We start from the raw sequence: 16,795 nt of genomic DNA on the forward strand, positions 1-16,795 counted from the left end.
TTAGCACCCCCTGAAGAGGCACAAGGTTAGTAGACATGGACTGTGTTTGCTACTTACAATGGAGGACTTCGTTTTTGGTTATAAGGGACTGAGGACTTTTGCTATAAATGTGTTTACATCCTGATCAGGCACACAGTATATTGAAGGGCATTGAATGAAAGAAATGTATTTCTGCAAGAAAGGCACATAGTATGGTGCTAAGGATAATGAGAACTAACTAATTCAGAGTTTGATTTGCTAGTACTCTTTCTGTAAGGTGTTGAAATGAAAATCGGTTTGAGCATTGCAAAGGAAGGTATTGATATAAATATATCTTACAGTATGGTTAAAAAACTTCATTATTTCATGTAATTATATGCACTTAAAAAGGTTAAAAATGGCATTTCATTAATTGTTTGGGAGTTAAAAGCCTTGCCGCTAAAAGTAAGAAAAACAAGTTCATGGTGAAGTCAGGTGCTTTATTTCATTGCAAAGTAAGGCTAATTACAGTCATTTAGATTTTTGTTATTGAATGGTCAAGTTCAGGTGTACTGTACTGCATAGTATTCTAGGGTGCCTTTTAGAGCTTATTGAGCTAATGTTATGGTACTGCTAAGCACTGTGAATGGGAAACTAACAGAGTATTTTTGTTTGTGTTTTTGTATTTTCTTGTCAGTTCTTACGTTGGTTTCTGGATTATAATAAATTCATGATCATCAGTTCAAGTCTTGACCATATTTCGGTGGGGTCCGCTACAGTAACTTTAGTTAGGCTACATAGCATTTAATGAATGCCTTTGCACTATTACTTTTCGTAGATATTCTTAGAGACCTTGAGTTTACGATGAGTTTATTTCATAAGCAAGTAGATTGCCAAACACATGTACTGTGTAGAGGACGGTACTATCATGCTGTTTCCTTTTTTTGTATTTTTTTGACAGATATGGGGGCCTCTGGCATTTTTTACATTCCCAGTCTAATTTGTGATCCTGTCTAATAACACTGATTCTCTTAAAAACAGAAATATAACTGTTATGACTTGGCTGTTTACAATTGGAATTACTGGAACAATTGGAATTATGTTTGGGTTTGTTTCTGTGCAGTTGCAGACAACAAACAAATTGTGATATGAAAATGTTCAATTGTGACAAATGACTGTTCAAATCTAATCATAAAGTTACTTCGTTTATTTAATAAATACATTCACTGCACATTTTGCTATAAACAGGAATGTGAAACACATAAAAACAGACTTGTTCTTCAGTCTTTTTCATAGCATTGTATGTAAAAATGCATCCTTGCCCTGGCTTGTCAAAGCAAGTGAGGGGCCAATCGAGGGTCTCGTCTCAGCTTCTCGTCAAGAGCCAGGTACTTCTGAGGAGCTGTGTCCTTGTGTCTGCAAAACAGGCATATTATGTAAATTATAGCATTTTATTTTAAGTGTGTGTGTGTGTGTGTGTGTGTGTGTGTGTGTGTGTGTGTGTGTGTGTGTGTGTGTGTGTGTGTGTGTGTGTGTGTGTCGGAGTGCATGCGTATGTACCTGCTGAGGCGTAGCTTGAAGACGTGTATTCTGAACATGGCCTCAGAGCAGTACTTTAAGTATTGATCCTCATCCTCTTTGGTCATGGTCAGCTGGTTCTGCTGGTACCATTGCTGTTTGAGCTGCAGTTCCTGGGTCTCCTATAGAGAGATTGAAAAGTAATTGTCCTAGACCTAGAACATAATGCTACGTCTCACCCCTAGTAGTTAAGTTCTTGCAACCCACACTCATTATATGGCCTATTATGGCGACATGCATGACAAAATTTACACAGCTACTTATATACTAACTATACTATACTGCAGGGTTCCCCGATTAGTTTCCCCCAAGGGCCGAATTATGTCTAGGGTACCAAGCCGAGGGCCACAACATTGCAGGGGGCGACGGTGGTGTTCCTGCTACTCCAGTGACAGTTCAGATATCGTCGTTGTCGGGTGAAAATCTTGTATGTCCAAAACCGTTAGTTTTGCATTTATCATTTTAAAAATGATTTAAATTAGTGAAAACAGCCGATCTACAAGCACACAACGCCTTGCGGTGCGAGACGTTGTGTGCTTGTAGATCTGCTTTTTTCACTGTTTTGTGCGACGGCCTTGTATGATGAAGCAGGGCTTTACTTTGTGAAAGAACACATTTTTAGATACAAGGTTTCCACCCAACAACGACGATATACTAGTGTTGTTGCTGCTCTTATACTACCATTATTACTGGGGTTGGTGTGGGCCAGACAGTAGCTCCCCGCGGGCCGCAAATGGCCCGCGGGCTGCCTATTGGGGAACCCTGCTATACTGGATTAATAATAGACTAAATTGGATTATATCTTTATACACCAATGGCATAATGAAGCTGTACCTTTTCAAAGCGTGCCTGTATGAGGTTGGCATTCTGTATCAGTCTCTGTTTGAGATTGGCCAGACAGTCTAAGCGGAGCTGCACAGCGGTTTGTCGGCTCATAGTCTGTGGATCACCAAGCTGGGCAAGGAGGGGAGCCAGGATGTCCAACTCCTTCTCCCGCTGCCGCTCACGCTCTGCTGCAGCCAGGGGCTCCTGAGGGAGAGAGGGGACAGAACAGTTAATACAATGTAAAACCTGCAGCCAGGGGCTCCTGAGAGAGAGAGGGGACAGAACAGTTAATACAATGTAAAACCTGCAGCCAGGGGCTCCTGAGAGAGAGAGGGGACAGAACAGTTAATACAATGTAAAACCTGCAGCCAGGGGCTCCTGAGAGAGAGAGGGGACAGAACAGTTAATACAATGTAAAACCTGCAGCCAGGGGCTCCTGAGGGAGAGAGGGGGCAGAACAGTTAATACAATGTAAAACCTGCAGCCAGGGGCTCCTGAGGGAGAGAGGGGACAGAACAGTTAATACAATGTAAAACCTGCAGCCAGGGGCTCCTGAGAGAGAGAGGGGACAGAACAGTTAATACAATGTAAAACCTGCAGCCAGGGGCTCCTGAGAGAGAGAGGGGACAGAACAGTTAATACAATGTAAAACCTGCAGCCAGGGGCTCCTGAGAGAGAGAGGGGACAGAACAGTTAATACAATGTAAAACCTGCAGCCAGGGGCTCCTGAGAGAGAGAGGGGACAGAACAGTTAATACAATGTAAAACCTGCAGCCAGGGGCTCCTGAGAGAGAGAGGGGGCAGAACAGTTAATACAATGTAAAACCCTGAGTCATAGTGTAAAGGTCCTTACACACCAGGAGCTTGATGAACAAACAGTACAAGTATTTCACATCAAAACTGCACCGCATCTCACCATATTCTCTCTGTGGAGACGGACCGTATCGTTGCGGGCTGTGTCGTAAATGGAAATGTGGAGCTCAATGCCACGTTCCTCCTGTTGTCTGGAAGATAGGATGGCTCTCACCTACACACATACAGTAGTTGTGCACCGATTACTCTAGCGTGACAGGTGTTGTTAAGATCACACAGAAGATTGTGTGCACATCTTATGCCTGTATTTAGCCAGGTGCTGGACATCAAGGCATCAAGGCGAGAATCAAGGAGAACATAAAACATCTGCACACTGTTTTTAAGCTCCAAAAACACACATTTGTATTAATGCAACGTTTCGATCGTTAGGGCAAAACTGCCTGAAGAAAAACATGGTTGAAAAATATGTTTTTGGAGCTTATACTTTATGTACTGTATGTACTACACACACATGTGCATGTGCACGAGCACACACGGCACAGATTCCTTCAGAGATCATGAGGGTTTGGTATGGTGGGGTACCTCTTCCTCGGATTCTTTGATCCCAACAATAACCTTCTCCTCTTCCTTCATCAGAGCCACCAGCATCTCAAACAGGTACAAGTTCTTAGGAGGCTCTTCAAATGGATCCACCTACGCACACATACACGAACACATGCACGCATACACACACACAGCTATGATTTACAAGACAGTGCTAATGTGTGTGTGTGTGTGTGTGTGTGTGTGTGTGTGTGTGTGTGTGTGTGTGTGTGTGTGTGTGTGTGTGTGTGTGTGTGTGTGTGTGTGTGTGTGTGTGTGTGTGTGTGTGTGTGTGTGTGTACTATAACCACCTTCCTCCTCTTCATTGCAGAGTAATCCTTAACTTGTTCTATGCTAAAATAAGTAAGGAGTCCGTTCTGGAGAACTGGTGATTTAATAACAAAATATATTCCAAGTAAATACGTGAACAGCCAGGGTTCTATCTTCTGTATCACTCGGAAACAAATAAAATAAATCACTGATTGCAACAATGCTTGGCCACACTCTTCTCTACCTGAACAAGAAGTAAACACAGCACCAAGCGTATCCCATCATACCCCTCTGCAGCCCACCAACTACTTAAAGGCATACTTAAAGGCACATACCCCTGGCCCTGTGTACAGTATAGTATAGGGTTACAGTACCTGGTAGCTGGTGACCATACTAGGTGTGAAGGTGTGGGCACTCTTGGTGTCTGCAGCCTCTGGCAGTTTGATGAAGTTCCTCCATGCAGGAATGATGCGTTCATCTTCCAGGTGGTAGGTCACCTCGATGCGCTCATCAGCCTCGAGGAACACCCTCTCTGCTACGTCTTCACTGGCAGGCTTACATCTGTTCCTATGGAACCTTTCTGTCACTTTCTATGTGCATGTCCAGACATACACGGGTGCGCATAGACGCACCCATACAGGCACACATACAGGTATGCGTGCACACACAAACATACGTGCGCGCGCGCACACACACACACACACACACACACACACACACAATCAGTAGCCTATAGGGGTGTAACAATATAGTAACTGAATCGAAAAATCTATTTTAATTTGCAATGATCTACGTTCTACGATATCGATATGCAAAAGCAAAATATTGCACCGTTTGGCTTTGTATCGTATTGTATCATTTAACAATGCAGATAATCGGTATTGAATCGTTTTGCAATGCAAATAATCGATGGTATGGAAACAAAGTATTTGTGCCTTGTATTTAGCAGTTTTAAGAGGGAAAATGAAAAAGAGGGGTCTAAATACTTTCCCATTCCATATAGCTACTCTTGGTCTATCGATAAATGTGTGTAATCTCTGTGTTCATGTCATTGTGGGTTTGTCCATAGGTATGTGTTGTAATATTATGTCCATGTATTTGTTAAAGAATCACAGTGTTTACTTATTTATAACCATAACCATAACAGATTTCTTTCCCCTTAAAAAACCTGCTCTATTGACACATTTCTTTTTTTTTTGCTAAATAGTTACTATGTCGATTTTAAATCATTGAATCAAATCGTATCGTATTGCCATGAACGAACCAATATTGTCCATGTATCGTATCGTTACACCCCTAGTAGCCTACCTGTACCATGTCTACTGGGAAAACTACATTATACATGCTAAAGTTGAGGCATCATTTAGAAAAGTGATTAAATGAAAAGGTTTCACCTGTATTGGTCGACCAGGACTGGGGCGCTCTCCAGGTTCTAAAACTGTGACGCGACGGCCAAACACAACATGGCGGTGGTAGAGGAAGTCATCCCTGTCCTCAAAGGTCTCTGTCATCTCCCCAGGGAGCTCCACCCGCCTTACCAGCCCGTCTGCACGCACACGCCCATAGAACTCCATCTCCCGCTCTGTCTCTGGAGTCATGGTCACATACCTGTGGGCTGAACTCGCCAGTGAAACAAACGCACCATAATTACGGTATGAACAACAGGTCTGCCTGGCCTTCCAGCATGTGATGAACAATATTCAGTTCATTTGTTTTATTAAGTGTTTCCATCCATTCATCTTTCTAGATAAACTTTAGTTTGCAGCGCACTTGTGCCGTATGTTATTGCATTTTGATACGTTATAGTTTAATTTATATAAATGTGTTTGTGAATTAATTATCTCCAAAGACTTTAATTAAAAATAACTTTTCCCAAATATGGAGATGACTGACATCTGTCTGACATCATAGACCACATGAGACTGACACAGTATGTCCATACTGTATATGCCTGGGCATTCCAAGATATGGGCTTAATACTGATGACATCAGGGATCTCCATATATGGGCATAAAAGGGACAAGAACTGACACAGTGATCTCCATATATGGCTATTAATTTATTAGTGAATATATTTTCCCCATGGACTTGAATGGGGAAAATTCAAATGGTTATCTTTGGAAAAATGTTTCTTATTAAAACATGGGAATGAGTAAAGTAAATAAAAAAGGTGTGTGAGCCTGCTTTATACTTCATCGTACGGCAGCGTCGCATGGCAAAAATCGACACGCTCACACAACGCATAGATCTGCTAATTTTGCCACATGACACTGACATATGGACCTTAGCCCATAATATGACATGTCGACAATAGGGACGCCAGGGTTAATATGGTTATGGTTACATAACTTACATTTGAGACAGAAGCTGTGTCCAGGTCTGAAACGTTCTATTGTGATGTTGTCTGTCTGCCTCAGCTCTCTCTCCTCCAGGTGGTCATGTCTGTGCTGGAACCATTCCTTCACTACTCTGGTCTGGGTGCCTGACACACGCACGCACGCACCCAACGCACGCGCACGCACGCACACACACACACACACACACACACACACACACACACACACACACACACACACACACACACACACACACACACACACACACACACACACACACACTTAATTTATACTCTGCAGTATGAAGTGTCCCTTGACGACAAGAACGAATCTACGCATTAAGTAAGCCTTGCAGAGTCATGAGGTCCATAGGGCAGGAGCCTACGGTATCTCCTGATTCTGTACAACTCCTGGACATGACACTAGTATGTCGCAGGGACTTACCCCCAATCTAACCCTTGATGCTGAGTGCCAAGCAGGGAGGCACTGGGTCCCATTTTCAGAGTCTTTTGTAGCACTCTAACCACAAGGCCACTGAGCTGTTAAAAAACTCTACACATTACAATCTGTTATTAGCTTGCAGATCAGTCCTTTGTCAGCAAGCAACACCATTGAGCGATGGAGTATAACGCAGAGAAAGAAACGACAATACAAGACAAACATTTTGAATAGTTATGATTAGATATCCCTTCAGTAAGATGTCACAGACTCACATTCCAGGTCTTCGTATGTGGTGAGACGTGTGACCAGTCCGTCTGGCAGCAGATAGGGAGCAAACCTCTCCAGTTTGGCTTTACGGTACTGGGTCACCTTCCTTCCCCCTGGGTAGCGTGTCTCCATATCTAAAACACATAATTGAATGAGAGACCATGGCTGGTGGTCAGGACAATAACAAAACTGAAGAGAAACAATATATAGTACTAGACAAGGAAGGCAATTGGTCATTAGTAAGAAGTATTAGTTGGGACAAAGGCTGAAAGATTATGTACCTGGCTTGGAGATGGTGATTTTGCTGACCCAGGATTGGGGCATCTCAAAAACCTTGGGCTCTTCAGCCTCATCCTTAACAGAGAACACATGGGTCCATGGGTTACACTATCTGTAGCTGCCAGTGTAATTGTTTAATTCTTATTTTTGTTTGTTATTTCTTATTTTGGTTCTTTAAGTTTATATGCCCATGTTTATAGTATTTATTTATTAGTACCGGAAATGCCTGGAACGGCTTATATAGTCTGGCTAGGACTCGAATCTGTTAGTGGTTGCACTTCCCCGAGGTATCTGGATCTTTAATGCAAGAAGCGTATATTGAACATTATATGGGTTTGAACGTATGACTCTTATTGCAGCTGCAGTCTGTCCCTGGGCATGTTTATCTTTTGGGTCAGTGGGTGGTGGAAGTAAAAGCCAGCACGTAGAATTCAAAACATTTAAGGGAAGGGTCAATTGGTTGTAACAAATACACATGCACGTATGCACCACGCAACACACAAACCTCATCGTCATCAATGCCAGCCACCTCTGGTTCTCTCTTGGTGTTGAGCATCAGCGTCAGGGTGGCTGAGCCATACAGCATGGACTCCCATAAAACCACGTCTCCCAGGTTATACACCATATTCTACACAAACACAAGTCCAAGGAAATGTAAATATGTTTGCTGTTGAACCCTAGGGATCTGAATAGATCAGACCAACATTTTTGCTGTATTGTAGAAACTGTAGAAATATACTCTGATGATGATAATGACATACTTAAAGCCATCATGGATGGCTTTAAAGAGGTGGTGCCATGATTCCCCCCCCCCCCTCTAAAACATGATTATCAGGTATTATGATTATACTAGGAGGAAGATTTTTTCTAAAAAAGTATACAGAAAGAGTTAAAATTGGGTTTTTATGTAGCCACACCCCCAGTTCATTAAGTATGCATGGATGTCATGGTGGGTGGTGACCCAGCTGAAGTTAGCCACACCCCACAGTGTTGGGTGAATGGTAATTAGGGGAGGATTGGATTCTGTGATGTAATAAGTATGTGTGTTTTTTAACTGACACTTTTGACCACAAGGTGGCAGCCTCCAAGAGAAAACAAACAAATACCAAGAGAATACATAATTGCTCATAAAAACCACACCAGGGGGTCTAATGAAGTACTTTCAACCTCCTAGACACATGAAAAACAGAAAAAGTACAAAACTATGGCACCACCTCTTTAAGTATGTCTCCAGGCTAAAAAAATAAAACTCCATAGCCTAGTTGAAAATCAGTTATTTTTCAGACTGAGACGTCTGTTCCCACCTTGCAGCCGTAACGGCAGTCCTGCATGTTGACCCAGTAGTTGTGCTGGTTCCAGATGCTCTCTATGCCCAGAAAGTGCTCGTCAGCCGTGGAGTAGCTCTTCCCAGTTAGTGGGTCAATGAAGAAGTTATCTGGGACATCCCGGCTCCCAGTTAGAACCAGCACCCAGCAGTGCACCCGCAGGCCCAGCAAGTTGTCTGGGGGGGGCCTTTCACGCTCCTAATGGGACGGGTTGGGAAAGAAAGGCAGATAGAGGTGAAGGAATGGGAGAAAGGAGGGGAGTCGCCACTCCGAAATTGACTTCTTATTGTCGGAGTGGCGACACTCCCATAGGGGTTAAGTTTAGGGTTAGGGTTAGAGATAGGGTTAGTGTCGGAATGGAGACATGTCGGAAAGGTGACATGTCGGAGTGGCGGGGTGTAACCGAGATCAAGACAGGAAATGCATTGACGCGTAGCAACTTTTCTGAACTTTTCTGACGTTTTCTTACTTGTAAGGCAGTTCCCGTTTTGCATGGTGCTAAGTATCATATCAATCATATTGTTGGTCATAGTTCTAACTGCAGCATTGAGACTGTTGTTGTCCATACACAGAACCTATAGTTTTGACAAAACTAAATCGTTTAAGTATAATTATATGTTACTATTAAAATACATAGTAAAACAATATTGTATTTGTTAATTTAACCCTCATGGGACTATTTTCCAACAGAGTTGTATAGTGTATACACTAATGCAGTGGTTCTCAAACTTGGGGTCGGGACCCCAATTATTTTGTGGGGTCCCCAGATGATTAGCTTAATTTTTTTCTCACTCAATGGTAAACAAACCAACACACAGTATAAGTGTATACATGGTATCTGCACATTTATGAAGTGACAATTTAAGGACTTTCAAGACCGTTTTAAAACTGGCCAAACTGTCAAATATTAAGTAAGCAAGAGGCGAACGTGAGGCGTTGTGAGCATGTAGATCGTCTATTTTCACAATATCTATCTGTGGAACCGAGTCACATTAAACGTAATACCTACAATTCCAAGTGCTTGTCAGGGTGGAAGGTCCCCAGTTGAAATATGTTTATTTTGGGGGTCGCAGCCTAAAAGGTTTGAGAACCCCTGGTATAGCACATTACCTCCTGCAGTCGTTGAGCCTCATGCTGCTCTTGGAGCTTTGCAGCATGGACCTCCTCCTGTTTCTTCTCCTCCTGTCTCCTCTCAAAGCTGCTCCTCATCTCCCGGGGAGGCTTCACAATGTACCTTTTCTCCTGCGCCTTCATGTCTGATGTCATATCCTGCAAATAATTTACATATTTTAACACGCTCACACACATACACACACATTTTATCACACACATTTTATCCATCCTGGTTTCTTTCTTTTTCTTAAAGAGGTGGTGCCATAGTTTTGTACTTTTTCTGTTTTGTATGTGTCTATGGAGTTAACATTACTCTAACCACTGGGTGTGGTTATAATGTGTAAATTTGCCTTCCCTGTGTATTTTTGGTTTCTTCCTGAAAGCTGAAAGCCTCTGAGTCAAAAGGCCTGATTGAAAAACACTGAGTTAATGACATCATACAATCATCCCCTCCCCTTTTACCATACACCCGACACTGTTGGGCATATTTTGGGTGAAATACTGTATGCTGTGTATATTATTGGATACATGTTTTGTGCATTCAATTAATATTGAATGTATTAGTGTCTTGGACCCCAGGAAGACTAGCCATTTAGGTGGCTGGCAGCTAATCCTTTTTAATACACAATAAACAATACACACACACACACACACACACACACACACACACACACACACACACACACACACACACACACACACACACACACACACACACACACACACACACACACACCCATAGTAGTGTTACTATGAGAAATTGACATACATTGATAACACACAGATATAACACACATTCTGTGACATTACACACAAACAACACTGACCTTGTTCTCTGTGACCAGAAGGGGGCACTCCTGCATACTCTGGTTGAGCAGGCACATCTCTTTAACTGCATAGCCACTGACACAATAAGCATTGTAGCCAGCACCTAACAGCAGGCTGCACAGCAGGGTGGAGAAGTCAAAACACGAGCCCCTCTGGCTCCGTAGCACCCAGGTAGGGGAGAATAGGTATGTGGGCTTAAAGGCAAAGAAATACAGTCGTACACACACACACGCACACTCACGCGCACGCGCACGCACGCACACACACACACACACACACACACACACACACACACACACACACACACACACACACACACACACACACACACACACACAAAGACACAATGTGATTAGACTAATCATACATACTAACTCTATTCACTACTTTATGCTTGGTGTGCATGTCTATATTGTATATGACAATTAATGCAGCCGATCGCATGTATCAGGTGATTAATGTGAATGAGCCTACACAGTCATAAGATTCAGATCGAGATTTTGGACCCCACCCAACCAGTGAGACCACGAGACTTGCACAATCTATGGCCAAGGGGCACTGAATCTGTTCTGGCATCATCCAACTTTAGACTTGGCATGTGTGTCAACGATGACCCCAGGGATGGTTTGTGCCAAGAGGGAATTTAGTGGCCCGGACCGCTGGCGTATATGTCTGTATCTGTCTGTCTGCCGGTCTGTAGAGGACTCACAGAATCTGTCTGGTGGTGTGTAGGCATCGGCTTCTCTGATTGGCCAACCCATCGGCTTCACAAATTAGCTGAATAAATCGTAGTGTGCACAATAGAACACCATTCTTTTACAGTGCAATGCAAAAAATGTCTATCTGTCTGTCTGTCTGTCTGTCTATCTTTCTGTCTCCCATTTATGCCCATGTAGGTCAACATGATATCAGCCGTTTTTGACTAGATTTTTGACACTATTCATTACGTTTTCTCACTAATGTATTCGAACACTCCTATTCTATTTCAGTACTCATACTTAGCTGGTAAAATGATGAAAGTAACGACTGAATCTTGTAACCCACAAGACACTAAGGATGTCCAGTGGATGAAAACGTGTTTAAAGTGGTTCCCACCAGCTCTATAGAGGACTCCAGGGGTTCCAATGACAGGCAGTCAGCTACAAAGGAGGCACAGCCCTCCCAACTGTAGAGCTCTGAGTAGGGCAACAGCGTGGGCTGCAGGGTGGTGGACACACATTTCTACATAATAAATAAACAAAAAGAGAGGTTGAGAAAGACAAATACAGTGTGGGTTATTTGATTCAATAGAGAGCATAAAAGATTGTGTTTAAATGTAGTAAAACAGCCGGGGAACAAAAGGAAGAGTGGCATTAAAATGAATGAGGAGCAGAAAGTGGTTTCAGAGAGAGGATGGTAAATGAATGCATGACAGGTGATACTGCACAGTAAAATCGTCAGTGTCCATTCAACTGTGTGAAAACGGACCTGTAATTGGCCATTTAGAAATGATTAAACTTTCAGAAAAACATTTACACAGAAGTATTTAGTTTGTAATGTACGAGAATGGCATGAGTCAATTATGGGGGAAAAGAATAGCACAGCGAAGTCATGACGTGACTTGCTCATCCCCCGGTTCCATGGAAGTAATTCTCTATGGAGAATAACATTGAGTCACCTTAAATCATCTCATATAAGCATTGTGGTCCAAAAATAAACAAACGGTCTTTGCGATATTGTCGGCGAGGTGGCTCTGTATGATTTATGATTGTCAGTCACTCATATTTGATAAAGCCTGTTTCTAGTGAAAATGTAACTAATTCCACCAACAATCTTGAGGCGGGATCCCCCCTAAATGGAAATTTCAGCAAAAGTGGCTTCTAGATCCAGATTTAATGGATTTCTTAGATAAACAAATTGATTTGTATTTTGCAGTAAACACTAACGAAACGTCAGCCAGTACCAAATGGGAAGCGTTTAAGGCGTTTATAAGGGGACAAATAATACATTTTACAAGCTCTAAGTCCAAAAAGGCCAGCCAAAAACGAGTACTGATTGAGTCGAAAATAAGATATTTGGAGGCTGATTACTTTAAAAATAAATGCCCCAAAATACATCAAGAATTGCTGTTATTGAGATCACAATATAACGAAATGTCAGCCTCCAAGGCATCTGCGAATTTGCTAAAACTTCAGCAAGCTATATTTGATCAAGGTGAAAAATCTGGCAAGGTACTGGCATGGCGCATTAAAAAGTTGCAAACTGAAAGATCTATTACTACATTGAAGAATAGCAGGGGGGAGACAGAGACAGACCCGGTTGCCATAAATGAAGCATTTAGGGAATATTACAAAACATTATACAGTTCTGAGCTGAAACAAGATAATGTACAACCCGATACCTTTTTGGATGATCTTACTTTACCTAAAGTATCAGAGGAAGATAGCACACAACTGGGGGCAAGTGTAACCTTAGAAGAAATATCCGAGGCTATAATGAGTATGAATGCGGGAAAGGCAGCGGGGCCGGACGGCCTGCCTATCGATTTATACAAAAGATTTGTCTCCAAACTAAGCGATCCCCTTTTGGCGATGTTCTCTGAATCCTTCGAAAATGGGATACTTCCACCTTCCTTGAGAGGGGCCCTGATCACTCTCCTTCCTAAACCTGGAAAACCAAATGACAGATGTGAAAATGTGAGACCTATCAGCCTGTTAAACTCAGACTTAAGTAAAGTCATGGCTAAACGTCTGGAGGTGTTATTACCTAGGATAATAATGGATGAACAAAACGGTTTCATGATTGGAAGACAGGGATTCCATAATGTGAGAAGGGTTCTAAATATTTTGCATGACCAGAAGGGGGCGCCAGATACAGCCTTATTGACGCTTGATGGCGAGAAGGCGTTTGATAGGGTCGAATGGCCCTATTTGTTTGACCTTTTGGAGCGTTTCGGTCTTGGGGAGAATTTTGCCAAATGGGTTAAACTTATGTGCAACGAACCTTACGCAGAAGTTATTACTAACAATATCGTATCAAAACAGATACGTATAGGTAGGGGTTGTAGACAGGGTTGCCCGCTGTCCCCTCTTTTATTTTTAATCGCAATTGAACCCTTTGCTATAGCTGTGAGGGGGAGTGATGTTATTAAAGGTATTGATATAGGGGGGCTTGACCATAAAATCGCTCTTTACGCTGATGACGTGATTCTTTTTCTAAAAAATCTGGAACATTCGTTACCAGCCCTACTGGAGTTGATCAAGAAAATTGGTGTGATATCTGGTTACAAAGTTAATAACTCCAAATCTTCCATAATGTTGCTTAACCAGGAAGAAAGGGATAACCCTCCAATCTATACACGTCATTTCAAAACGGTGGAGCAATTTACTTACTTGGGTATTCAAATTGTCCCTAAACTAGAGGATATTGTAAGCCATAATTACAACCCAATTACTGTATCAATTTCTGAAGCAATTAGTAGGTGGTCAGACCTCTCAATCTCACTAATTGGTAGAATTAATATACTAAAAATGAATACACTCCCTAAGTTGCTGTACCTATTTCAAAATATCCCCCTGCCTCCTCCTGTCAGTTTCTTCCCTAAAATGGAAAAGTTGTTTCGAAATTTTATTTGGAATAATCGTCGCCCCAGACTCCGGCTTTCCCTACTATATTTGCCCTATGATAGGGGAGGTCTACAATGCCCCAATATGCTGTGGTACTATTGGGCAGCACAGCTGAGAACTAATAATGTTCTACTATACAGAGGAGGGGTCTCCTAGTTGGAGAAACATTGAATCAGGTTCTTTAAAGATCCCGATGCCCAATTATCTTTATTCTAACTCATTAAGTAAACTTAAAAAAGCTACAACCAATCCTATTGTTAAAAACATGATTAAGGTCTGGCAAGATGTTCGGAAATATTTGTGCGATATCATCCCCATTTCTCGCTTCAGCCCGATTTGGGGGAATGACGCATTTGTCCCAGGTAGGGCGGACGGAGGTTTTAAGCTTTGGGCTGGAAAAGGAATCAAACAACTAAATGATGTTTTTGGCAAAAATAAGACTCTGCTCTCATTTGAAGAACTTATGGCTAAATTTAATATTCCTAGAACACACCTGTTTAGGTTTTTCCAACTCAGGGACTTTATAAAGGTTAAACAAGCACAGTCTCTGACGATTCCTCCTCTGTCGATAATAGAAAGAGCTCTCACCAGGAATGCCTTTAAAAGGGGCATCATATCTGGGTTTTATACCCTCCTGGTGGACTTCTCGCCTGAAACATCTGAATCTAGATTTAATGCCTGGAACTCTGATTTACAAGGGGAACTAACAATGGATGAGTTTAACACAGCATGTGAGGAGGCTCAAGCACAGACTAGTAATACTCGTTTAAAACTGCTGCAATATAATTGGTTGATGAGGGTGTACATCACACCAGTAAAAATGAACAAATTTAATTCTAATATCCCGGACACTTGTATCAGATGTAACGATGATAAAGGCACTCTGTTCCATTGTTTGTGGGCATGTCCAAGAATTAAGGAGTTTTGGGAGGAGGTTAGAAAGGAGCTACAACGGATACTACTTATTAACATTGAGCTAGATCCAAAACTCTTCTTATTAGGCCTTTACCCGATCGGCCATAGGATAAAAAACAACGAGATAACATTTCTGGATCTTGGGTTCCTACAAGCCAAAAGGGTTATCGCCCTTTCATGGAAAAAGACAGGGAAACCTAGCATCGCTCAGTGGTTTAAGGAACTGTCTTTGTGCCTTCCATTAGAGAGAATCACATACACTCTCAAAAACAAACAAGAGATTTTTGAGAAAATATGGGGAAACGTTATCCAGTATGTCAAGAGCAATGATCTATCTTATTTAATGGAGGAACCAGATATGGGGTAGCTGCATTTCCTCTGCAGTCATTTGTCCGGCCATACGGCATAGGACTCTGGGTGTAAATAGTGTAAATAGTATATGTGCTCTTTATATAATAATTATTTAATACTCTTATGTGTTGTGTTAGTAGTGTCAGTTTTTTTTTTTTTTTTTCTCTCTGTATGTTGTTGTATTTTCTTTTTTTGCTTGTCTCATCTGTATGTAGCATAGTATTGTCCTGTATATGTTGTGTTGTATGTCTCTTTAAAAAATGAAAAACCAAAATAAACATATTGTTAAAAAAAAATGTAACTAATTCGGCGACAGGAACATTAGCGTTTTCTCATCATCAGTTGATTCTTCATATCCATATGAGTCAAACCGCTGAGGTAATTTTGTTATAATTGGAACACAGTTCTTATATGACGCGATATGAAAAATGTCTATGGGAATTCAGAATGGGGGAAGAAAACCGTGAACCAGGTAGGATGTGTAAATGACGTCACACTTCACTACTCTATAGAGGTGATGCACTATAAATGTCAGAAACCAACCACTGTGTGCGTTTATATCCATGTGTGCTTGGGCTATTTTACCATAACTCCACACTCGTTGAGAGGGCACAGCAGTAAAGGCTTGCGGTCTGGGTAGATGTGTGTGTACTGACATCTGAAGTTGTCAGCGATGGTCAACAGATGATTCTCCTGAGTTGAGTTTTCCTTGTAGGAGGAGGGACATTGAGACAGGTCCACTTCCTTTGTCCAGTCAGGCCTAGTTCAGGGTAGAATACAACATCAGTCAATCAATCAATCAATCAATCAATCAATCAATCAATCAATCAATCAATCAATCAATCAATCAATCAAACAAACAAACAATCATTCAGTCAATCAATTAAGTCAACTTTATCTGTATAGCACATTTCATACAATGTTTTAGTTGTCTCCGCCAGGCCTGAAGGCATGGGGAGACGTTTTGCACCCTGGCTGTCTGTGTGTCCGTCAGTCCGTCTGTTACCAGCTGAACATGCCAACTCTAAAATCTCATCGCTCCCCGGTGATTTGGGATGCAAACAAACAAACAAACTCAAAAGCCAAAGTGTGAATCCCTCGGATTGGAAAGCGGCTAAAGCAGGCTTGTCAACTCTCCTGGATTTCCCAGGAGTCTCCTGGATTTTGAACCCCCCTCTTGGGAATCTCCTGGATTGGCAAATCTCCTGGATTTCTCCTGGATTTTGTATCAAACTCCCAAAATTCACCAGAACACAGGAAATGACATCTACTATGTTAACATTTTTCAGGGGGAGGACCCCCAGACCCC

The 16,795-nt window shown here is 42.0% G+C and overlaps 1 protein-coding gene across 3 annotated transcripts in view; it reads right to left on the bottom strand.

Moving 5' to 3' along the window:
- Positions 1–1,147: 1,147 nt before the first annotated feature.
- Positions 1,148–16,795, bottom strand: part of ccdc135 (coiled-coil domain containing 135) — a 16,519-nt gene continuing 871 nt past the window's right edge. Inside the window, exons 2-17 of one of the 3 annotated variants that reach the window (XM_080736075.1) lie at positions 16,072–16,246; positions 11,711–11,836; positions 10,615–10,809; positions 9,785–9,943; positions 8,654–8,872; positions 7,855–7,977; positions 7,352–7,424; positions 7,076–7,204; positions 6,380–6,508; positions 5,421–5,641; positions 4,401–4,616; positions 3,757–3,867; positions 3,278–3,388; positions 2,371–2,565; positions 1,519–1,658; positions 1,148–1,374 (exon numbers count right to left, since the gene is read on the bottom strand). In XM_080736075.1, coding sequence (XP_080592201.1) covers positions 1,290–1,374; positions 1,519–1,658; positions 2,371–2,565; positions 3,278–3,388; positions 3,757–3,867; positions 4,401–4,616; positions 5,421–5,641; positions 6,380–6,508; positions 7,076–7,204; positions 7,352–7,424; positions 7,855–7,977; positions 8,654–8,872; positions 9,785–9,943; positions 10,615–10,809; positions 11,711–11,836; positions 16,072–16,246 — 2,407 coding nt within the window. In that variant the 3' untranslated portion in view covers positions 1,148–1,289. Of the gene's footprint in view, positions 1,375–1,518; positions 1,659–2,370; positions 2,566–3,277; positions 3,389–3,756; positions 3,868–4,400; positions 4,617–5,420; positions 5,642–6,379; positions 6,509–7,075; positions 7,236–7,351; positions 7,425–7,854; positions 7,978–8,653; positions 8,873–9,784; positions 9,944–10,614; positions 10,810–11,710; positions 11,837–16,071; positions 16,247–16,795 lie in introns of all 3 variants that reach the window. The other 2 variants (XM_080736076.1, XM_080736077.1) reach the window with 2 other exon arrangements.

This window comes from Nannobrachium achirus (assembly GCF_963921795.1).
Source record: "Nannobrachium achirus genome assembly, chromosome: 11".
NCBI lineage: Eukaryota > Metazoa > Chordata > Actinopteri > Myctophiformes > Myctophidae > Nannobrachium > Nannobrachium achirus.